At 49.5% G+C, this 24949-nt stretch overlaps 1 protein-coding gene across 1 annotated transcript in view; it reads left to right on the forward strand.

Annotated features, from left to right (window-relative positions):
• Positions 1 to 24949, forward strand: part of PIK3R4 (phosphoinositide-3-kinase regulatory subunit 4) — a gene marked incomplete at its 3' end in the record, with an annotated part of 103134 nt that overhangs the window by 19352 nt on the left and 58833 nt on the right. Inside the window, exons 3-4 of the mRNA XM_078768997.1 lie at positions 1573 to 1949; positions 6547 to 6680. Of these exons, the coding sequence (XP_078625123.1) occupies positions 1573 to 1949; positions 6547 to 6680 (511 nt within the window). The remainder of the gene's footprint in view (positions 1 to 1572; positions 1950 to 6546; positions 6681 to 24949) is intronic.

Consider the following 24949-nt stretch of genomic DNA (forward strand, 5'->3'; position numbering starts at 1 on the left):
CAACGAGAGCATATAGTCCATGCGCTCGGACGGGCGCGTGTCGCCGAGCTCGGGCAGAGCGAGCAGGCGCCGTGCGCGTGCTGCCGGTGAGAGGGCGAAAGCGTCGATGAGGAGTGTCTTCAGCGCGTCGTATTTGTCAGCAGCCGGCGGGTGCTCGAGGAGGCTCAAGGCGCGGGCCGCGGTGGCGGAACCGAGCGCCGCCACAACATGGTGGAAGCGGGTGTCGTCCGCGGTGATGCCTCTCAGGGCGAACTGAGAGTCCGCCTGAGCGAACCAAACAGCCGCGTGAGCCTCCCAGAAGGTAGGCAGTTTAAGCGTCACTGCCGTATCCATGTCGGTAGGTCACCAATGAAGGAACTGCGCTCCAACGCGAGTCGAAAGAATTGACGCGACCAAAGACGGAATTCGTCCGAGTTGCTTTATTGAAACAAAACAGCTCAGGTATTCTGACAAGCCCGTTTATCGGGCAGCAATATATCTACACATTTATGTCGGGAAGTTTGCCCGGCAAAAGCTATACCGGGCATGCCCGGGTGTCAAAGGCGAGTCTGGACCTGCCCGGGCGTGTTTGGCTGCGGCCTGGCAAGTCGAGGCTGGGCGTGCCCGGGCGCTCTGGACGAGCCCTGGAAAGGCGATAGCGGGCATGCCCGGACGCTCTGGGCGAGCCCTGGAAAGGCGATAGCGGGCGTGCCCGGGAGGTTCGGGCGTGCCCGGGAACAGTGAGTCCGGGCATGCCCGGGAGAGGCGCGTCTGGCCGTGTTCTGGCCGGTGCAAGGCGATTGTGTGCATCCAGCGGTAACCACTACAATGTTGTAAAACTTAAAATATGTTGTGCAACTGTAACCACTTCACACAGGAATATTTGATGTTGCCTCTGCTTTCATTGACAATTTTCAAGAACAAGAAAGGGGAGTTGACCTTGCATGATGTTGTTAAAAACGAAGTGCTCTTGACTACTCTTTGCGCTATTTTTAAAGAGACTAGTTGTGCATACCATCGCTTGGCTGACAGGTTTAATCAAAAGACAACATGTTGAACTTCACAAACGTATTGCATATCTATTTGTGAATCTCAATGAGGATGTAAAATGAAGTGAACACAAGAAAAAAGGATATTTTATTACGGGTAGTTGATGTTCTTGCTGCTTTCATTATGGCTGTTGTTGTTGGTGTTTGTGCACTCCTTGTGTGTACTATTATATCTATTTTTATATTGCTTCAAGAAGTGTGATTAGATATAATTTTGTGTTCTTCCGTGTCGGTCACGCTTTATTATAAAGGGTCCTACTGCCGTACCATAAGAACATTAAATATCCTGTTGCTGCTTCTTCTTCTTCCATTAAAGAAAGATTAGTTTTTAAACAGGCATTGTTTTCATGAAACGGACACTAATTTTAGTTCCAAGTAAATTTATTATTATCTTTCCAACGAGACCATTTTTATTCTACAACAGCAGGAATCCTTTAGAATAGAGTGTGAGGACACACACACACACACACACACACTTCTCCTTTTAGTAATAGATGAGAAGTACTAAACAGTTTTTTTTCTCCCTCCCCCCCCCCAATTTCAGGTGGTTGGCTTTCCAGCTGCTTTCAGGTCTGAGTCAGGCCTGTGGCGTACATGTTGTTCATGGTGACATAAAGACTGAGAACGTGATGGTGACCAGTTGGGGATGGTTGCTGCTCACAGACTTTGCTGGCTTCAAGCCAGCGTATTTGCCTGAAGATAATCCAGCTGACTTTAATTTCTTTTTTGACACATCTCGCCGGCGCACTTGCTACCTGGCACCTGAACGTTTTGTGGATGGTGCAGCAATGGCTGGGGAAGGTCTTGGATCAGTCGGCGACGCTGGTGCCCGTGATGCTAGCACACCATTAGTTGATTTGGAGAGTGGAGGACCACGTCACCGGGGAGAGCTAACACCTGCCATGGACATATTTTCAACTGGTTTGTGAATTCCTAAAGAGTTGGTTTAATGATGATACATTGTATTTATTTTTTTATTTTTTTATTTTTTGTATACTGAATCGAGGCTCGTGAAAGAGCTAACATTTATTTCACAAACAAATCAACCAGACAAACAAAATATATAAAAAGTGGGAGCGGAAGACAAGATGGGGAGAGAAGGGAAAGCACACAAACACAACATTTGAGAGCAGGGAGAAGTGTGGGAGGGAGAGGGCTTGGGGGGAGGAGGCGTGGGAAGGGGGGGGGGGGGGAGATGTATAAAACAAAAGGGGACCGAAATTAGCGGGGGTAGAAAAGATCAAGGTTTTGGATGGGGGAAGACAAGAGATGGTGGTGAACAGCTGTTTTAAAGACCTGGAGGGTGGAGTAAGATTGAAGAGAGTGAGGGAGTTTGTTCCAGAGGCGGGAGAAAAGAGGAATGAAGGAATGAAGGAGTGAAGGTGAGCAGAAAGTCTTGATTTTGGCAGTTTAACCATTAGAGGGTTGCTGGCAGATCTTGTGCGACCTGTAGGAATATTTGGGGGACAATGCACAGAGAGAGCTGGGGGAGCAAGGCCGGAGAGGAGTCTGTAGAAGACGGAAAGACCACCAACCTGCCTGCGGTGAGTGAGTGAAAGGCCCTTGGAGTTAGCTTCATCGCGGGAGATTCCAATGATTCTGAACGCTTTGGTTTCAACAGCGTGAAGACGAGCTAGGTGTGAGGCAGGAGCACCAGACCAGAGGGGAGAGCAGTATTCCATAGAGCTGCAGATGAAAGCCTTGTAAGTGGTGAGGAGCTCAGGTGTACCAAGGAAGGACTTCGCATGACGGAGGATGCCCAGTCGGCGACTGGCTTTGGAGGCCAGATTTGAAATGTGGTTTTCCCAGGAAAGATCATGGCAGATAGTGAGACCCAAAAGATTGAGTGACAGAACTTCTTGGAGAGGATTATTCAGAAAGTGGATGGGAGGGTTGTCCAGTCGGTCGTTTCGGAGAGACATCGTAAGAGTGTGAGATTTGTCAGGATTGAAAGACATGTTCCATTTGTTTGCCCAGTCTGTGATTTTGTCCAGGTCTGCAGAGAGTGAGGAGGCTGCAGACTGCCGATCTGAGGGATGAGGAATGGAGCGACAGAGAGTAGAGTCGTCAGCAAAGAGATAGAGAGGATTTTCAAGAGAGTCAGAGAGATCATTGATGAAGACCAGAAAAAGCACAGGGCCCAGAACACTGCCTTGGGGAACTCCAGCCTGAACAGGAAGAGGAGATGAGAGAAACCCATTCAGGGCCACACGTTGACTACGACCAGAGAGGAAGTCTGCCAGCCATGCGTGGAGATTTCCATGGATACCAAAGGAGGAGAGTTTCGTGAGCAGAGCGGCGTGCCAGACTGTATCGAAGGCACGTGAAATGTCAAGGGAGACGGCTCTAATTTCCTGTTTGGCGTTGAGGACCTCCATCCATTGTTGAGAAAGCAGAAAGCAGAAGTATTGTAGCTTAAAAAGCTACAATGAGTTTTATTCATGGTTTTCATGTTTTCTGGAATTTATTTATTTTATTTATTTTAGTTTGTGGGTGCTTATGAAAGCATCTTATCATGCACGTTGAGGTTTTTGTTTTCATTCATTCATTTAGTCTTGTCACTTGAAACCTTTTGATTGGCATGATTTTCTGGCATGATCGCTCATGGAATGGAATTGAATGCACTCTGAAACTTCAAATGCGCATGCTCTTGCAAGACCTGAATGTGTGTTGGTAGGTTTCTGATAATTAAGCTGCAGTCAATGGTGCAATCAATGCTCACCATTCCTCATCAATATTTTACATTGATGAAGTGCTTTGAGGTATCTTAAAAGAGACATCTTAAAGTTATTTTTGAATACCTTCAATCTGAAGTGTTCTTTGTAAATAGATGTGTTAAATTCCATACGTAACAAAGGCATGTTAAAAAGAGGGAGAATTGCTTTGCATTACATGTCCCCTCCCAAGTTTCAGTTCACTATGTTCAAGGGGTAAGGGGGAAAAGGCTGGAAAACGACCCTTCTATATATAATATGTGATATTTTCTAATAGTCAGGGCCCTGAGGGATATTTTGGTTCAAATTCTTCCAAAAGCATCAAATTTGGCGCAGATGTTGCCCATGCCATACTCTTTCGATTTTTGACGGGCGCCAAGGTCGGTATGATCCGGGGACCATACCGGTCCATCCCGCCATGTCACCTGACCTATGACGTCATAATTAGGATATGCATCCAATCACATGGCGTACTATAAGTGGTCAAAGTTCAAAATGAATCGATCGAAAAATGAAGGCAGGGATCCATTTTTAAGGTTTTCATAAAATCCAATATGGCCGCCAGGTCACATGACCTATGACGTCATATTTATGACATGTATACAATCATGTATACATGAACCCGGATCATGATCGCACAAAAATTAAACACAAGGATATGGCATACAGTTCATAAAACATCAAAATTCGTACCTTTGTAATATTAGACTGATGAACTGCATATAAAAAAAAATAACCACCTTTAGAGGCCATTTTTCCCCGCAAGCGGGGGTTGGCCTTTTTCGGGAACCGTGGTTGTTGTTGTTTTTCGGTCCCCTTTTTGAAGCAATGTTTTACGGCCGGATGCCCTTCCTGACGCCAACCCTTTTTGCCACCTTTTTTTTTTTTTTTTTTTTTTTTTTTTTTTTTTTTTTTTTTTTTTGTATACAAGATCGAGGCTCGTGAAAGAGCAAACATTAATCACACAAAAAGACAAACCGACACACAAAACACAAAAAACAAGGGGAGCGGCAGACAAGATGGGGAGAGAGGGGGGAGGACACAAAAGAGAGGGGGAAGAAGGGGAAGGACACAAACACAACATTTGAGAGCAGGGACATCGGACAAACAGGTTTAACGACAAACAGGGAATTACCAGTGAACTGGTCCTCAATTAGCCGACCTCGGAAGGATGACAGGCTGAGTCAACCCCCCTGGCGTTAATTCAGCGATCGACCGGGATTCGAACCCAGGATCCTAGGATCCTAAGCTGGCACCCTAGCCGCTAGCCCAACACCAGGGTTTGCCAGGATCCTAGGATCCTAAGCTGGCACCCTAGCCGCAACACCCAACACCAGGGTGCATCATATGCACCAAATTTGGTGCATATGATGAACTGCATATGCCTGAAAATTAGGAAATAGACATGTAAATATTTCTTCTAATTGTCAAAAATAAGGTCAGAGTTCGATTACCCAACCCAGAAACATAAAATGGTGAACCTCGCGTAAATCTTGACAAAAAACTCAAAAACCGACATGTTTGACAAAAAATGACCTTTAAGATGACCTTGAGGGTTGACCTTGACCTCGAATCATCAAAATAACATCATTAATGGATTCCTCGACCTCGAAAACCCCTGAAAAGTGGTATCATACATGATTCCAACCCTTTTGGTTATTTAACTGATTTTCCTCTAATCTGGGTGGCGGCCATTTAGTATTTCGCCAATATGGGGCCCCCGGGGGGGGGGGGGGCGCCCGTCTTGGCACCCGTCAAAAATCGAAAGAGTATGGCATGGGCAACATCTGGGCCAAATTTGGTGCTTTTGGAAGAATTTGAACCAAACGGCCCCAAAATATCCCTAAGGGCCCTGACTCTGTTCAAAAGGGTATAAACTCTGAAAAATTGGTGAAATGCCCCAAAACCGAAACTTGTTCTTTATCTTCTCATAATAAAGCTACGTACCCAGTTTTAGTTGAATATGTTGAAGGGTATGGGAAAAAGTGCAGAAAACCACAGATGGGACGGACAGACAGACGGAGAGTCATTAACATATTTTATGGAGAGTTCTTTACAATGAGCCATGTCTCAATTTTTCTATTCAGCGCTTTCGGAGATATAGTGGTGCAAAGTTTCTCGGTTTTTCCAAGATGGCGGCCGAACCACGTGACATATGACGTCATGATTATCATTTAAAAAATTCTACAGGTGGAGGTGCACCTATGGTGAAAATTTCCTGTCAATCGGACCAACGGTTGCAGAGAAAATCATATTTATTCTGTGTGGACAAACGCAAACAAATGGGCTCAAATGCAGTACTCTCTCCTCTGGTGAGGGTAATAACTCCAAACAGTAAACATACCTGGGAAGAAGGAAGAAAAACGAGGAACACTGAGACAAATAATTTTCACACTTTCTATCCGAGGACAGGCCATGTCAGACCATGAACATTATGAAACAAACGAAACAAATAGCACAAACAACGAACAAATTAACATGAACTATTGCACGAGATACAACAACATCACCGAGACAAGACACAACAACATAAAACGCGACAAATCCGTTTCGGAAAACTCAGCTTTAGTGAGGTGGAAATGGAGAGCTCAGATTTTAACAGGCATGTGCAGAAAACCTTGAATCGGAAGTGATTTTGATTCCCGGAATGTCTCTCCTGTTAGGACATTTGTTGTTACAGAAGACAGACAACATAATATGATGCTATTATGCTTGAAGAGAATCATTGATGTTCCAATCTCCTGCCTCTTTCTACTAATGTCAAACTTCTCAGTAACATTCTTTTGTTGTTGGCATTATCACAGGCTGTGTTATTGCCGAGCTCTTCATGGAAGGAACCCCACCATTCGACTTGTCCCAGCTGCTGGCATACCGCAAGGGCGATTTGAATCTTGACATGGCTCTGAAAAAGATCGATGATGATGACATTAGACAGCTGGTAAGATGATTTAAAAAATACTTATTGTTGGATAATTTTGTCATTGTCAAGCCACGCATGCCTTAGGTAGGTGTTGGGCTAATGTAAGTGTTAACATTTTATTTGATTTTTGCTTTTGCTTCAAAATAGGTTGATTAAGTACCGTACTTGAATGAGTGAAGGAGATGTAACAGTCCAAGGCATCCAGCTCAACTTGCCAATCAGTCAAACATGTCGTCGGACTCTCTCATCTCTCACTGCTTCTTACCAACTTTGACGAGGCACAACAAATAAAGAATGCAATGTAAGCGGCAAGTCATGCCCATTTTTGGTAACACTTTTTTTTTGACTAAAGCGACCCTGCTGATTATGAAAATCACTGTTGCCAAGCTGGATTTTTATCCAGAAGCTCACAATTCAAAATGGCAGAAAAGATAACCACCAAAAGAAATGAATCCATATCTCAGCTTGTACTGATGATATCGTCCAAACACGTCTGAGATATGGTTGTGGACTCACGCACCCACGGACGGATGGAGGAGACCCAATCCATAAGCCCCCATTTCAGACTAAACCCAACGGGGGCGAATAGGGAAACAAACAAAAAACAAAAGGATGACATTAGATAAATAAACTATGGAAACAACTTTAAAAAGTTAAACAAATAAAGCAATTTAAATAGCAGATTAATAATAATAATTAATATATATATTGTTACGGATCCGGGGGACGGCACTCCCGTTAGCAAGGGGGGGGTTAATCCCCTTGTCCTGTTAAGCTGGCCATACGCCGGTCCTGGAAGTATGACGTCAGTTCCGGTCGGTGGTAAGTACGGTTGTAAGCCCAATCCGTCTTACTACCTAATTACTACCACCGGCCGTAAGCGAGGAGATACTCCCACCCGGGCCGCAGCGTGAATGGATGTGCCGAGCGAAGCGAGCTGCGACTCGGGCCGTTAACAAAAGACTAAACCCGACTCCGAGCGTTGGCCGAATCGTGCCACAGGTACTCAATTGGGAAAGGACTAAAGCGATCGGGGAAAGAAGAAACCAAAAGGGTAAGAAAGAACACAGGTTTATTCACTATCTACAAGAGGAAACGAAATGCAAAAATATACAAGTAGGAAGAAGCAGATACACAGGGCAGCCTTAAAAACAGTCTTATATTATCATACGCCCAGACAGAACAAACAGACTTATACGAATAGGGAATGGCAGGAAGAAATGGCTGGAAGAAATGGCTGGAAGAATGAGAAGGTTCAGGTAGGTAGCAGGGAGGAAGGTCCGGGCCGATGCACAGCGTCGAGTTCCGCTCCAGTCCACGCTCCGGTCCACGCTCCCGGCTTGCGACGAACAGCCAGCGGCAGCTCCGCGTCCCGTTCGCACACGGTCGGACAATGTTAATCAACGGCCGTATTGTCGCCGTCACGGACCCACTCTTCTGCTGTACGATTCAGCTGTATGCTCATCTGGTACCTCGTATCTCGGACCTTTCGCACTCATCTGGTGGCAGTCCCTCCCAGCCGCTTTTATTGGACGTTCCTGTATCCAGCCGCCGGCTCCTAGGATACGCCTACCGGTTGGCTCACCTCGGCCCTGGTTGGCCTGCGAGGACTCGCTGGCTCCACCTCTTGAGGGGACATTGACAGGCCACGCCTCGTTCCTGGCGCTCGAACCCACTCCTTCCCCTTTTCCTCCAGATTACCGCGTGTTCAATGGCGCCTTGTGGGCGAGCGCTAAGGCGGCTGCGGCTGGCAGAGGCGCGCACTTAGTTGGAGGGCGGCTATTGCCGCAAAATGAATGTGGTTGCAAGGGGGCCTAGGTTATTTGATTAATGCAACGTAGATTCAACTATTGGGAACAGATCCTTAACTAAAACACATAATAATGAGATAACTACAGAGAGGTCCTATGGTGTTCTACGTGTTGTACATGGACTAACTAGGGTGCGATATTTAATATTAGCCAAATAATGGGGATATTTACAGGGGATTATTTATAAGGGAATTATTACAAATATTTACATGTGAAGGGTTCTCAAAACCGCAACAATATATATATATATATATATAAATATATATATATATTGTTGCGGATTCGGGGGTCGGCTCTCCCCTTATCAAGGGGGGGGGGGGGGGTTAATCCCCTTGTCCTTTTAAGCTGGCCGTCCCGAGTCCTGGAAGCGACAACGCTCCTCCCGGTCGGTCTTGGGTAGGGTGATTGGTCAATTTGGTTCCCAAATACCTAATTACCAACACCGACCGCGACCAGGGAAATAACTCACGCTCGAACCACGGACGTGATGGTAAATGCAGAGCGGTTAGCAGTCCGCGATCCGAGCCGTTAACAAATGACTAACCCGATTATAGCGGTTCCGAAATCGTGCCACAGGTACTCAATGGAAAGAAAGGACGGAGGCGATCGGATTAGGGAAAAACCAAGAAATAACAAGGTGATTTATTTACAATCAAGAAGAAGAGGAAAGGAAAGAATGTACAGGAAGGAGAAGAAGGAGCAGGACACAGGGCAGGCTTAACTATACAGTCTTAACTTACAACCCCGGACAAGCATACACACTCACACGGGATGGTAGCGGGTAGGGGGGAAGGTCCAGGTAGATGTCCAGGCTCCTTGTCCGGTCCAGACTCGTGCCGTGGTGGTGATGGAGAAAGGCAGAAGGCCGGCAGCGCGCCGCGTGTCGTTGACCGCGAGCGGACCTTACATATATCGGGGGGACTGGGATGCGGCGTACGTAATAAACGTATATCGTGCCAAACGCTCTCTCTCTCTCGATCAATGTTCGTAGGCAAAAGGCAGTTCGTGGCGCAGTCCGTATCAAAAGGCTTTGCCACGATGAGACGTTTCCGCGCAGTCTGTGCAAAAAGGAGTCCCCCAGCGCAGCCCTTGGAAAGAAGTCCGTAAAAGGGCTTTTCGCTCGCGCTTATATAACGCGCTTTCAGATCAATCCGCACGCTTGGAAACCACGCCCGCCAGCGAGCTCACCTCAGCCCTGGTTGGCTGGTAAGGGCTTACCGGCTCCGCCTTTAATGGCTGGTTGACAGGGCCACACCTTGTCCTTGGCGCTCCACCCCCTTCTTCCTCGAGCTTGACCGCGTGGTTAATGGCGGCGCCTGAGCGAACGCTAACCAAGGCGTGTAACAGAATTGGGAGAGAGAGGTTGGCAAAATGGCTGGAATGGATTGGGACCTATTCTTATTTAATTGATGCAACGCAGATTCAACTATTGGGAACACGGCCTTATCTGAAACACATAATAATGAAATAACTGGGATTTCTAAGGTGACCTACGTGTTGCTGTGGCCTCACTATGGGTGCTACCTTTGACCTTTTAACGATGAGAATTATTTACAAGTATTTGCACAAGTGATGGTTCTAAAACCGCAACACTGCACCCTCCCTTTTTCCAGGCCCGGCCCAGGCCGAAACAAAAGGGCCAACTTTTAACTTAGTGTGACACTTAGGTGTGGTTACCCTCTACTTTTAACCTCACCCTGAGTGCGACAGTTTTTACACTAAATATGTCCCGCCTGCTGCGTTGCATCCTACCTAACTGACTCATGCCCACAGACTAACCGAATTGCGGAATTATTTTGAAACTACATATTTAAGCCGATGGGGAGCATTATTTACAAAAAACACTACTAATTATTTACACTGCAACCCAGGACCTGTCTTTTGTGGGAACAAGCAAAACTTTTGAAAAGAGGAAAATCACTGCACTGCACTGCACCGAAACACCATACCCACATGCACCAATAAACAAAAGGCACGAAAAGCACCATCCAAGCACCAAAATACAAAAAATGCAGGAAAAGCACGAAGCATGAAAATGCACCAAAAAAATGAAAATGCACAAAGCACATTTCAAAAAATAATAAATGATGCCTTGTCCTTGCTTGTCTGCTGGGCCGATGCTTCTGGCTGTCTTCTTGCTTGCTGTCTATTTAATAAAAAGGATTGCACCAACCGTGTCCGTCTTTTATTTATGGCCAGCAGGGCCAACTCAGGTGGTCCACCGCTGGGCATAGGTGCCACTTAAACCCGTGGTCCGCTGGCAGCAATAGTCCGCTCCAGCCAAATGCCAGGCCACAGAACGTGTGGTCCATATGTGCTGCCAGGCCACAGAACGTGTGGTCCATAAGTGGTGTACCAGTGCAGGCAGGCAGGCAGCAAGGGTGCGGGCGCACAACTGCAGCACCTGCACACTTTCCCTCGGGCACAAAAGAGCAATGGTCCGTGAGTGGGGAAGGAAGGACAAGCAGATCAGCAGGCAGGGGCGCAAGGAAACACATCAAAACCAGGTAATGCAGACATGAAGGGCGCGGGAGAGCGAGCTGAGAAAGCTCGTCCCTAGCGTACGTCCCCCCCATGTCACCTACCCTACCCTTGCCCTTACCCGTATTTACACAATTTACAAATTCGTCGCTATCGTCCTGTCTTTCCCATTCCCTCTAATACCAAATTCGTCCCCAATCCCTCCCAAGAAGGAAGGGATGGAATGTTAACACAATGTCAACCCCACGTCATGATGCGTCTTTCATTCCAAATGTCTGCACAAACCTGGTGTGGAGTCTTATCACCTAGGTGAGTGGATGTGGATGGTGCGAAGAGACTTTCATCCTATCTATCCTTCTAAATGACATTAACACTTTACACTACCCGGGGTCTTGCCCTGCCAATCCATTGGCCATCATTACTCTATGTGGTTCTAAAAACCAATTCCCATTGCACATACTGTGGCGCTCTCCAATTTGAGGTCTCACTCCCCTGATTTTTCTTATCTGTGCCCTTGCACGATTTCAGGGCGGGGTTGTGTGGCTCACCAGCAGGTCCGCTCACCTGCACACCTCCGCCACTGAACGTCGCCACCCGAGCTTACCTGCTCCTCACCCTAACCTGGGGAATGCCCTCTGGCTCTCTCACCCCGCTACCGCCCTCTATGGCGTCGGGCTACCCGGGTCCTTCTCTGGATCCTCGGGCCCCATTGAACTCTAACTGGCTCCCAGAGCCTACCTGCGGCCTCATCTGGCCGACAGACTACCAGCGGCGGAGTGCTCAACTAACCATACACACTAATAGGCCACACGCCCAGCCATTCCACATACTCCTGCACCCATAAAAACACTTATTTTCCACACCCAGCACCAAAGATGTCAATATCCAACCACAATTTACCGACTCCCTCTACCTACTTTTAAACTGCCCTCCCCGGGTACTCGTGAAGTGCTCCATCCTTCCCCCATCCACTCCTTCGCGCCATCCACTCCACTCCACTCATTCCACAATACTCCACACCATTCATTCCACACACCTGTACTTCACTTGCACACCATGCAAGCCAATGCACTCATCCACAATACTCCGTTCATACACTTTCACACACACACACACACACACACACATCCTTCTCGAGCATTGCCTCTCAATTCTTAATTTCATCCGCAACTTAAAGCTCATACACACAGCATCATTGAAACTAACTATTTCCCCTCTAAAACTCGTGCTTCCCGTCATCCCTTTATACAACTGCACTCCCTCGTCATTATCATCCAACTAATCTGACTACGTCCCCACTACAGGTACAATTGTCACTACTTAACTCTCAAGTCACCGATGGTCATCTTTCTAAATTCCTAACATTTATCCTAACCCTCCCGGGCTAGTTTGTACTGCCACCCCATAATCCTATAGCTCCTTTGCCCGAATGGATGTGAGGGATGGTAGAGCCACCATCCCTCTACATTGGGCATCGGGCATCACGTGAAAAAGCTGAATGCCTCAACTCTGTGTTTGCCTCTAAATCTTGTGTCCAAAACCCATCCCTCTCTGTACCCACCATACCCAGTCGTACCCAGTTGCTCCTGGACTCTGTGTCCTTTCCTCCTGACAAGGTGGAAAAGTTTCTGTCAACCCTCGACTCTGATTCTGCAACTGGACCTGACGGCATCAGCCCACGGGTCCTAAAATCCTGTTCTTCCGCTCTTTCACTCCCTCTCTCTGTTCTCCTCTCCCTCTCTTTTGCTCAAGGTCATCTTCCATCTGCTTGGAAATCTGCCAACATCACCGCTTTGCACAATAAAGGTGCAAAAACAGATCCCAGCAACTACAGACCAATCAGCCTTCTCCCAATTATCAGCAAAGCCATGGAATCCATCATTGCTTCAGATATGAAATCTTTCCTCTTCTCCAATGGCTTGATCTCTGATCATCAATTTGGTTTCAGACCTGGACACTCCACTCTGGACATGCTGCTTCTGCTTTCTCAACAATGGATGGAGGTCCTCAATGCCAAACAGGAAATTAGAGCAGTCTCCCTTGACATTTCACGTGCCTTCGATACGGTCTGGCACCCCGCTCTGCTCACCAAACTCTCCTCTTTTGGTATCCATGGAAATCTCCACGCATGGCTGGCGGACTTCCTCTCTAGTCATAGTCAACGTGTGGCCCTGAATGGGCTTCTCTCATCTCCTCTTCCTGTTCAGGCTGGAGTTCCCCAAGGCAGTGTTCTGGGCCCTGTGCTTTTTCTGGTCTTCATCAATGATCTCTCTGACTCTCTTGAAAATCCTCTCTATCTCTTTGCTGATGACTCTACTCTCTGTCGCTCCATTCTTCATCCCTCAGATCGGCAGTCTGCAGCCTCCTCACTCTCTGCAGACCTGGACAAAATCACAGACTGGGCAAACAAGTGGAACATGTCTTTCAATCCTGACAAATCTCACACTCTTACGATGTCTCTCCGAAAAGACCAACTGGACAACCCTCCCATCCACTTTCTGAATAATCCTCTCCAAGAAGTTCTGTCACTCAAGCGTTTGGGTCTCACTATCTGCCATGATCTTTCCTGGGAAAACCACATTTCAAATCTGGCCTCCAAAGCCAGTCGCCGACTGGGCATCCTCCGTCGTGCGAAGTCCTTCCTTGGCACACCTGAGCTCCTCACCACATACAAGGCTTTCATCCGCAGCTCAATGCAATACTGCTCTCCCCTCTGGGCTGGTGCTCCTGCCTCACACCTAGCTCGTCTTCACGCTGTTGAAACCAAAGCATTCAGAATCATTGGAATGTCCCGCGATGAAGCTAACTCCAAGGGCCTCTCACTCACTCACCGCAGGCCAGTTGGTGGTCTTTTCGTCTTCTACCGACTCCTCTCTGGCCTTGCCCCCCAGCTCTCTCTGGGCTCTGTCCCGCAAATATTCCTACAGGTCGCACAAGAGCTGCCTGCAACCCTCTTATGGTTAAACTGCCAAAATCAAGACTCTCTGCTCACCTTCACTCCTTCATTCCTCTTTTCTCCCGCCTCTGGAACAAACTCCCTCACTCTCTTCAATCCCACTCCACCCTCCAGGTCTTTAAAACAGCTGTTCACCACCATCTCTTATCTTCCCCCATCCAAAACCTTGATCTTTTCTACCCCCGCTAATTTCACCCCAATTCCACTTTTTTGAAATACCAACTTCTGTCCTGGAAGTCCTTGGTGTTCTTGTGTTTTGTACTTCTCCCTCCCCCCCCCCCCCCCCTTCCCACGCTTCCTTCCCCCGGGCCCTCTCCCTTCCACGCATCTCCCTGCTCTCAGATGTTGTGTTTGTGTGCTTCCCCATCTCTCCCCATCTTGTCTTCCGCTCCCTCTTTTTATATGTTTTGTTTGTCTGGTTGATTTGTTTGTGAGATAAATGTTAGCTCTTTACGAGCCTCGATCCAGTTTATAAAAAAAAAAAAAAAAAAAATCTCCCACTATCACCCCCCAGTCCTCTTGCACTATGAGCCCCTGTCATGTGAGGTACTGGGTCCCACCTCGGCGTCTAAAGCCGATGCGATCCATGAGCGCGCCTGCTCGCCGGTGTAGGGTCTTAACCGGTCGGTGTGGACGATCCGAGGGAGGGCTCGTGGCCCCATATTGATCTTAACGACCACATCACAGACTTGCGACAGGACGACCCCCAGGCCTTGCCAGGGAGAGGAGTTTTGGGCACCTACCCCTTCCGCCACCGGGGATTGAAGAACCAAATCTTCATCCCCGGAGCGTACTGACTCCCCTGGCTCCGGTGGTGGTGCCTGCACTTCATCTTGGCCCCTGCCAGCTGGAGCTGGCGGTGGCGAAGGCATGGACCATCTCCATGCCTTCTTCTAAGTGACGTACATAGCCCTTCCTCGGTGGGATAGCCATGGTGTCTGGCACGGGACCGCATAGCAAGTCGGCGGGAGCCTGCAACTCCCGCCCATACATAAGCAGCGCCACATGCATGCACTGCATGCGGTGGCCCCGTGCTGGCTGGTTCGGTAGGCCATTAACAAATACGGGAGATGTTCGTCCCAGTCATCCTGACGGGTGGTGGTGAACAATGCCAGTTATTGGATCAATGTTCGATTGAACCGTTCCACCAATCCCGTCAGATTGTGGCCGCAAGGGCGTTGTCCGTGTCTTTCTAATTGACAGGAGTCTGCACACATCTTTTAGCAATTGAGTTTCAAAATTTTGACCCTGGTCGGTGTGCAGCTCCTGTGGAATCCCATGCCGACATACAAATCCTTCCACAAAGGCCTGTGCCACCACCCCGGCTTCTTGGTTGGGGAGGGCATAGGCCTCCGGCCACTTGGTGAAATAGTCCATTACAACAAGGATGTATTTATTACCTTGGTGGGTGCGGCGGAAGTGGTCCTAGAATATCCATAGCCACCCGCTCAAGGGGGGCCCCCACCTGGTGTAATTGAAGGGGGGCCCTCATCCTCCGTGCTGGTCCCTTTTTAGCAGTCCAGGCATCGCATCTCCGACACCAGTCCTGTATATCGCGCCCCATATTAACCCAATAGAACCTTCGGCGGACCCGAGATGTAGTCTTTGTCCTGCCCAAATGGCCGCCGGAGCGGGTACCCTGCACCTGCTGTAATATGATGTTCCTAAATTTGTCTGGGGCTATCACCAGCCAGGAAGTTCTCTCAGAGGGAACCTCCACCCACTTGCGATACAAGATGTTACCTTTCAATTCCAGGGTTTGCCACTGAGCCCAATATGCCTTTGTTGGTGCCCCGAGGGGGGTGACCTCTTCCCCATTAGGTCTTTGCCCCAATCAAACCCATTCGTACACCGGTCACAGGACGGGGTCCTCCCGTTGGGCCGTGCTCCAAGCCAATGTGCCAAATTCTTCATCCGCGGTTAGTGGCAAAATTGGCCCTCTCACCCGGGTTGCACGGACTACGAGGGTAGGGGTGGAATCGCCCAATTGTTCCCTCTCCTCGTGTCTCGCACAAGATTTGCAGTTTTCCCCCAAACAAGGACGCCGAGAGAGTGCATCGGCATTCCCATGGGCCTTCCTGGCCCTATGGGTCACACTGAAATCGTACTGCTGCAACTTTTCCAACCACCTTGCAATTTGGCCCTCCGGTTCCTTGAACCGAAGGAGCCATTGCAAGGAGGAATGGTCAGTTCGAACCAGAAATTTCCGCCCGTACATGTACGGGTGGAAATGGCTCATGGCAGCCAGCATAGCCAATAGTTTCTTGCGAGTGACGCAATAATTTCGCTCGGGCCTACTCATGGCCCGACTATAATATGCGATCACCCTCTCCACGCCCTCCTGTGTCTGAGACAAAACTGCGCCCAATCCTTCCTGGCTTGCATCCGTGTCCAGGGTAAATGTCCCGTCACTAGTGGGGTACGCTAGAATGGGTGCGGATGTCAAACACCCCTTCAATGCTAGGAAGGCCTCTTGGCACTCCCTTGTCCAATTAAATCTCGTCCCCTTCTCCGTAAGCCGGTGGAGGGGCTGGGCCAACTCTGCAAATTTTGCCACAAAACGCCGGTAGTAGGAGCAGAGTCCCAAAAATCCCTGCACCTCCTTGATGGTACGTGGTGCGGGCCACTCCTCCACCGCTGTAATTTTGCGTGGGTCTGTTTTTACCTCCTCGCGACCGATAACGTGACCTAGATGGGCCACCTCTCTTGCGACAAAGTACATTTGCTCGGACTCAGCTTCAACCCTGCCTGTCTGAGGCACCCAAACACCTGGTCCAAATTAGCTATGGCTTGGGGAAATGTTTTAGCATGCACCAGGACGTCATCCAGGTACACCAGGCATGATTGCCATGGCATGCCGCCTCGTACATGCTCCATCAGTCGTTCAAAGGTGGCGGGGGCGTTACACAAACCAAACGGCATCACAGTGAACTGATCCACTCCTTACCTGTGGAAAATGCCGTTTTCTCCTTCCCTGCCCTATCCATCTCCACCTGCCAATACCCACTCTTGAGGTCCAAAGTTGAAAACCAATTTGAGCCCGCAACGGCATCGAGGGTGTCATCAATTCTTGGCAGGGGCTATGAGTCTTTGAGTGTCACGTTGTTTAGCTGGCGATAGTCCACGCAGAAATGCGTGGTCCCATCTTTCTTTTTGACCAGCACAACAGGGGACATCCAGGGGCTTCCCGAGGGCTCGATGATACCTGCATCGAGCATTTTTTCTACCTGCTCGTCAGCTTCCTCCCTCTTGCTCCAAGTGAGCCGTCGGGCGGGCTGACGAATAGGCCCGGCCTCACCGGTGTGGATCTGATGTTTCACCAGGCCCGTACGTCCAATATCCTCGGAGGACAAGAAGATATCCAAATGGGATTCAATTAATTTATGTAAGGCCTCCCTCTGGGTACCCTCCAACTCTACACTACTCCGATTTACCATCTCGCAAATGGGCTCGGGCCAATTCCTAGTACTTTTTGAAGGCTCCCTCTGGGGCCGGCTCGGCTGGACGTTCTCGTCCCTCACTGGCGCGACTTCGTTAACTGGGGTGCAGCCGGCTATCTTCGTGCCCATTACTATCGTGCGTGGTTCTGCACTAATATTTATTACCCGGACGGCCACGACCGGCCGGTCCGTTTTTACGAGGGTACGGCCCATGATTAAACCCGGGATGGACTGCGCTGCCACCGGTTCGACTAGGCCGCAGGACTCCTGCCATGTTGGGCGAGCTAACCATCGGGCCGGCACGATGGCCTCGGCCCTCGGAGGGATGGTCACGGCCTCAGAAGCCTCCAGCTCCGTCCTCTCGGCCATGCTCACCCCATCCAATGGTAGCTCCTCTACTCCCACTTGCAGGATCCCCCGGCACAAATCGATTTTACAACCGCTGGCAGTCAATAAATCCAACCCCATTGAGCATGGGTCGCACACCTCCGCCTCCCAAACTTCTATCTCCCTCTTTACAGACCCTAACTTGAGGGTTACAAAACCACGCCCTATGATCGGGGCCGTTACCCCGGTAGCCAACTGCAAACTATAATTTTCCAGACGCTGGATTTTATCCCAGCCGTCTGCACTCGAATTAAGGATCACAGGTCTGATGATCGTGGCGCTAGCTCCTGTGTCCACTATGGCGTCTACCCCCACGCCGGCAATTTTGCACCGAATTGTTAGGCTACCTGTACCAATTTGGCCACAATGAATGACCTGTCGCGTCAATGAGGGCGCCTCACCATCCCCTACTGCCGAACACGGCCCTGTATGTTCGGCACATTCTAGTTTCCCGGGTCCTGGCGGGGGGGTGTCTGGGGTCGGCTAACCCGACCCGTACGAGGTGGAGTTGATGGTTCCGGCTGCCGGAGTCCATCCCGGCGCGGAGCTCGACAATCTCGCGCCCGGTGACCCAGCCGGCTACAATTATAGCACCTCACCTGGTAAGGTGCTTGCCTCCGGAATTCCAAACTCCCCCCCCCTGAAAGTCCGAATCGGGGCATTTGCCCGTTGCCTACCGGGGGCCACCTCCGGAGCCGCCTGCCATGGTCCGGGTCCCGCCAGGCGCTGGTTCACCAGCCTCCGGACCATGCTCTCCAGGTCAGGGCCCCCCTTCGGGGACGGGCCCCCTAGGGCGCTGCTTCCCAACGGGCCGCAGCGTCGGCCGCCTGGCTCAAGGTCCGCGGGCGCCACATGGCGAGTTGTTGCCGAAGCTCGGGGTCCGGGAAGGCCTGGATAAAATGGTCCAGCGCCAGGCTTTCCTGGGAGGCCGCCGCCATGTCTGCGTGTGTGATCGCTACTGCGCGGCGAATGTCATGGGCAAGCTCCCCGATGGTCTCCTGGGGCTTTCGTTTTTGCACCGCGAGCTGAGCTTTAACAAGCTCGCTCTGCTGTTCAATTCCGAATCTGTTAATTTAGGCCATGCGGAGGGCTGGCAGGGTGAAAGCACCCGGTGGTAAAGCTGTCAGCACCTCCGCCGCCGCGCCGCGCAGTGCCCCCACAAGGTGTACTCCACCTTTATCCGGATTCCAACCGTTACCTCTACACACATGTTCGAACTGCGCCAGGTACGCCCTCAAATCACTCTTGCCGTCATACGACGCAAGTGGAATCTTATGGCCGCCCGAAGGCCAGACCCCGTGCGTCGCTCCTTGTGAGGTTAGCGCGGGGCCGAACCGTTTGGGCCCCCACAGTACACTATCCTCGGGGGGGCTCGCGTGCGTCCCCCGTCCCTCTAAAGACTGCCCCTGTCGGTGTCGATGCTTGGGTCGCCTCCTTGCAACCCGCTACCCACTCCATACCCGCACATCCCGGCTCACCAACGCCTCTCACACTCCCCATGGTCGGACGTCCTTGCACACACTCTCTTTCCACACACTCCGGACCAGTCGCACACCTTACCATTGTCCTCTCACGAACGCCCGGGTCTATACCAACCCCCAAGCTCGCTGAACCTCCCCTCACACCATATGCATTTCCGATCATATCGCCACTCACCTCGGCGTTTCTTCCTCTTTGCTCCTCCTCCGCCCCACCTGCAAACTCTTTATTTGGTTAGCAAGTACGTCATCACGATGTGAGCACAGACCTTGCACCAATTCCATCACCTCCTCCTTTATTTCCTTCTTAGTCTCCCTCCGTCTCTTTTTAATTTCACTCACCCCCTCCTCCACTTTCTCGAACTTTTGTTTCACCTCTTCTATCTCCCGTTGCGCCCCTACAATTTCTTCTTCTAAGGCCACCTTGGTCATCTCTATATGCCTCCTCACTTCTCGTTCTCTCGCCCCCAACGTCTCTACCACCTCATCCAACCTCTCTGTCAGCCCCTCGTACACCATCTGACATTCTTTCTTTGTCGCCGTTAGTTCTTTCTTGATTTCCCTTTGTGCTGCTTTCAGCCCCCCTATCACGTCTGTGTTCCTACTTACTTGCTCCCCTAACTCCTTTTGTCCCACTGTCAGCTGCTCTACTCCTCACGTCAAATCCTCTATACCCCCCTGTAACCTAGCCGTACTCTTTCTCACCTCTTTCTCCACGCGCTCCTCACCCCGCTTTACCTCGTTGCGCACCCCTCCTACCTCTTCGCTCACCCCGCGCCTTATATCCTCCCTCATCTCTCCCATTTCTTTCTTAGATGCCGCCCTCATTTGTTCCAATTCGTTCTTCTGGGCGTCCAATTTGCTTTCCAGCCCGTTCCTTACCTCCTCTATCTGATCCCCCATCTGTTTGATTTCCCGGGTGGATTGATCCCCCATCTCCCTCAATTTGCCTCCCATCTTGTTTTCTAACCCTGTTAACCCATTCTTCACCCCTTCCATTTGGTTCTCCTGAGTGGCCATTCTATTTTCCAATCCCATTAACCCGTCCTTCATTTCCTTCATTTGGCTACCCACGTCCTCCAATTGGCCTCCTAATTTGTTTTCTACTCCTCCCAATTTGCTGTCTAATCCCCCCAATTTGACTTCTAACCCCCCAATTTGACTTCCCAATTGCTCCCCCATTCTATGTTCCAAATTGCTCAACCCGTCTCTCAATCCCCCCATTTGACTTCCCAATTGCTCAATTTGGTTTCCCAACCCCATTTGCATGGCTGCCTGCAGCTGCGCAATGAGGTCCTGGATATTCATCCCTCCCATCTGCGCAGCGGGCGCGGCCCTCGTCGCCATGTGCGAGGCGCCGCCATTTTGTGCGCCTGCAACCCCCACTACTGCACCTTCTTCATTCTCCTCCTCCATCTCTCCCACTTCTTCCCTGGGGTCCTGGGTTAATTCTACCCCTACCTCTACCTCTTCCTTTTCCCCCACCGGCATCCGATCGTCTTGATTATCCATGGCACGATTTAAAATTTAGATGTTATAATAAAATTTCGGCCGCTCGTAATTTCGACCCAATTATTATTTTTTTTTTCAAAAGATAAAAAATTTGGTTCGGGTCCAATCCCACTCCTGACACCAATTGTTGCAGATTCGGGGGTCGGCTCTCCCCTTATCAAGGGGGGGGGGGGGGGTAATCCCCTTGTCCTAAGCTGGCTGTCCCGAGTCCTGGAAGCCACAACGCTCCTCCCGGTCGGTCTTGGGTGGGGTGATTGGTCAATTTTGGTCCCAAATACCTAATTACCAACACCGACCACAAGCAGGGAAATAACTCCCGCTCGAACCACGGACGTGATGGTAAATGCCGAGCGGTTAGCAGTCCGCGATCCGAGCCGTTAACAAATGACTAACCCGATTATAGCGGTTCCAAAATCGTGCCATAGGCACTCAATGGAAAGAAAGGACGGAGGCGATCGGATTAGGGAAAACCAAGAAATAGCAAGGTGATTTATTTACAATCAAGAAGAAGAGGAAACGAAAGGAATATACAAGGAAGAAGAAGGAGCAGGACACAGGGCAGGCTGAACTACACAGTCTTAACTTACAACCCCGGACAAACATACACACTCACACGGGATGGTAGCGGGTAGGGGGGAAGGTCCAGGTAGATGTCCAGGCTCCTCGTGCCGTGGTGGTGATGGAGAAAGGCAGCAGGCCGGCAGCTCGCCGCGTGTCGTTGACCGCGAGCGGACCTTACATATATCTGGGAGACTGGAATGCGGCGTACGTAATAAACGTATATCGTGCCAAACGCTCTCTCTCGATCAATGTTCGTAGGCAACAGGCAGTTCGTGGCGCAGTCCGTATCAAAAGGCTTTGCCACAATCAGACGTTTCCGCGCAGTCCGTGCAAAAAGGAGTCCCCCAGCGCAGCCCTTGGAAAGAAGTCCGTAAAAGGGCTTTTCGCTCGCACTTATATAACGCGCTTTCAGATCAATCCGCGCGCTTGGAAACCACGCCTGCCAGCGAGCTCACCTCAGTCCTGGTTGGCTGGTAAGGGCTTGCCGGCTCCGCCTTTGATGGCTGGTTGACAGGCCACACCTTGTCCTTGGCGCTCCGCCCCCTTCTTCCTCGAGCTTGACCGCGTGGTTAATGGCGGCACCTGTAGTCTAGTAGGAAGACTAGGTCCCCCTGCACCCCCCGGAGATATACTTCTAATCAGTGTTTCTAGATTGGAAAAAATGTGTAGAAAATGACTAGCTATGGCCCCAAGCTGAAAAAATGTCCCACATACCATTTTTATGCAAATTACTGCTGCAAATTGTATGCAAAATTATGCAAATTTTATGCAAATTTTTGATGAGGAGTAGAGTTGAGGGGTCTTTGAGGGCTTCATCGAGGTGCTCTCGGTTGCAAGACTGGGTCATTCTGAGAAGCACAGCAGGGTCAGAGATCATGATGTTCTCCTCCTCAGTGAATCTCTCCATCAACAGCCTCTCCATTGCCTCACACACTGTTTTGAGGCAAAAGAGGGACTTTGCGTAGGCCTTTCCACTGAGAACACCTTTGAGAGATCCACTTGTTACTAGTTGTGCCTCAAAGAGAATCTCTGCATATCCAGAACCACGCATCTTGTGTCCAGTGAGCATCCCGATGTAGTTCATGGATGTGTGGAAGGGTCCAATCGTTACTACATGACTAGCAAATTCATTTGGCCAGCGCCAGATGATGGGAAGGGCTTTCATGCAGACACCCAGATCAAATGTATTCAGGACCCATCTCTGACCCACCTCAGCAGTTGCTGCCTCGGAACGCTTCAGTAGCTCACGAACAACTGCGTTGTCTGTGATCGGTTGGTGGATAGGCGTGCAGTAGTCGACTGTTGATTTGCTGGGTGGGGGAGAACCAGTTGCAGAGGTGAAACCCCCTAGCCCAGGCACAGGCTGCAGGCCATTGCCATGCCATGCAGGCACCAGGCACAGACCGATCACAGACAACGCAGTTGTTCGTGAGCTACTGAAGCGTTCCGAGGCAGCAACTGCTGAGGTGGGTCAGAGATGGGTCCTGAATACATTTGATCTGGGTGTCTGCATGAAAGCCCTTCCCATCATCTGGTGCTGGCCAAATGAATTTGCTAGTCATGTAGTAACGATTGGACCCTTCCACACATCCATGAACTACATCGGGATGCTCACTGGACACAAGATGCGTGGTTCTGGATATGCAGAGATTCTCTTTGAGGCACAACTAGTAACAAGTGGATCTCTCAAAGGTGTTCTCAGTGGAAAGGCCTACGCAAAGTCCCTCTTTTGCCTCAAAACAGTGTGTGAGGCAATGGAGAGGCTGTTGATGGAGAGATTCACTGAGGAGGAGAACATCATGATCTCTGACCCTGCTGTGCTTCTCAGAATGACCCAGTCTTGCAACCGAGAGCACCTCGATGAAGCCCTCAAAGACCCCTCAACTCTACTCCTCATCAAAAATTTGCATAAAATTTGCATAATTTTGCATAAAATTTGCAGCAGTAATTTGCATAAAAATGGTATGTGGGACATTTTTTCAGCTTGGGGCCATAGCTAGTCATTTTCTACACATTTTTTCCAATCTAGAAACACTGATTAGAAGTATATCTCCGGGGGGTGCAGGGGGACCTAGTCTTCCTACTAGACTACTGAGTGAACGCTAACCAAGGCACATAACAGAATTGGGAGAGAGAGGTTGGCAAAATGGCCGGAATGGATTGGGACCTATTCTTATTTAATTGATGCAACGCAGATTCAACTATTGGGAACACGGCCTCATCTGAAACACACAATAATGAAATAACTGGGATTTCTAAGGTGACCTACGTGTTGCTGTGGCCTAACTATGGGTGCTACCTTTGACCTTTTAACGATGAGAATTATTTACAAGTATTTACACAAGTGAGGGTTCTAAAACCGCAACAATATATATCTATATATATATTGTAAAATATATTCACGTGTAAGTCACGTGTAAAAGAAGATGATGTCATTTTTCAAACATGAATTACATTTTAAAAATGTCTTTGTTACAGTGTATTACATGGCATATATATGTAGTCTTTAAAAAAAAAATATTTGAAATTCGACTAAAAATAACTGTGTACGAGTTTTCTGAAAATCGTCACACCTCCTTGACGGACCCTGTATATATATATATATATATATATATATATATATATATATATATATATATATATGTATGTATATATACATATATATATATATATATATATATACAGGGTCCGTCAAGGAGGTGTGACGATTTTCAGAAATGACCAGAGTAGAATGACCTGGTCTGAATCCAAATTATCTATAGATACTGTTTAAATCTGGGGTGGGGAACCTCCGGCCTCCGGGCCGTATATGGCCCGCGAGACCGTTTGATCCGGCCCGCGAGGCAATTCATCTATCTATAATTCTAGTAATCTCTTCTTTTTTTTTTTTTTTTTTTTTGTATACAAGATCGAGGCTCGTGAAAGAGCTAACATTAATCACACAAAAAGTCAAACCGACACACAAAACAAAAAACAAGGGGAGCGGCAGACAAGATGGGGAGAGAGGGGGGAGGACACAAACACAACATTTGAGAGCAGGGACATCGGGAGGACTTGGGGGGGAGGTGGGAGAGGAATAAAACATATGAACACTGCACGGACTCTGGGGTGAATTACCGGGGGTAGAAAAGATCAAGGTTTTCGATGGAGGAAGATAAGAGATGGTGGTGAACAGCTGTTTTAAAGACCTGGAGGGAGGAGTGGGATTGAAGGGAGTGGGGGAGTTTGTTCCAGAGGCGGGAGAAAAGGGGAATGAAAGAGTGAAGGTGAGCAGAGAGCCTAGACTTTGGCAGTTTAACCATAAGAGGGTTGCAGGCAGATCTTGTGCGACCTGAAGGAATATTGAGGGGACAGAGCACAGAGAGAGCTGGGGGAGCAAGGCCGGAGAGTAGTCGGTAGAAGACAGAAAGACCACCAACCTGCCTGCGGTGAGTGAGTGAAAGGCCCTCGGAGTTGACTTCATCGCAGGAGATTCCAATGATTCTGAAAGCTTTGGCCTCAACAGCGTGAAGCCGAGCAAGGTGTGAGGCAGGAGCACCAGTCCAGAGGGGGGAACAGTATTCCATTGAGCTGCGGCTGAAAGCCTTGTATGTGGTGAGGAGCTCAGGTGTGCCAAGGAAGGACTTCGCACGACGGAGGATGCCCAGTCGGCGACTGGCTT

The sequence above is a fragment of the Myxine glutinosa genome, unplaced genomic scaffold (assembly GCF_964187855.1).
Source record: "Myxine glutinosa unplaced genomic scaffold, kmMyxGlut1.1 SCAFFOLD_849, whole genome shotgun sequence".
Taxonomy (NCBI): domain Eukaryota; kingdom Metazoa; phylum Chordata; class Myxini; order Myxiniformes; family Myxinidae; genus Myxine; species Myxine glutinosa.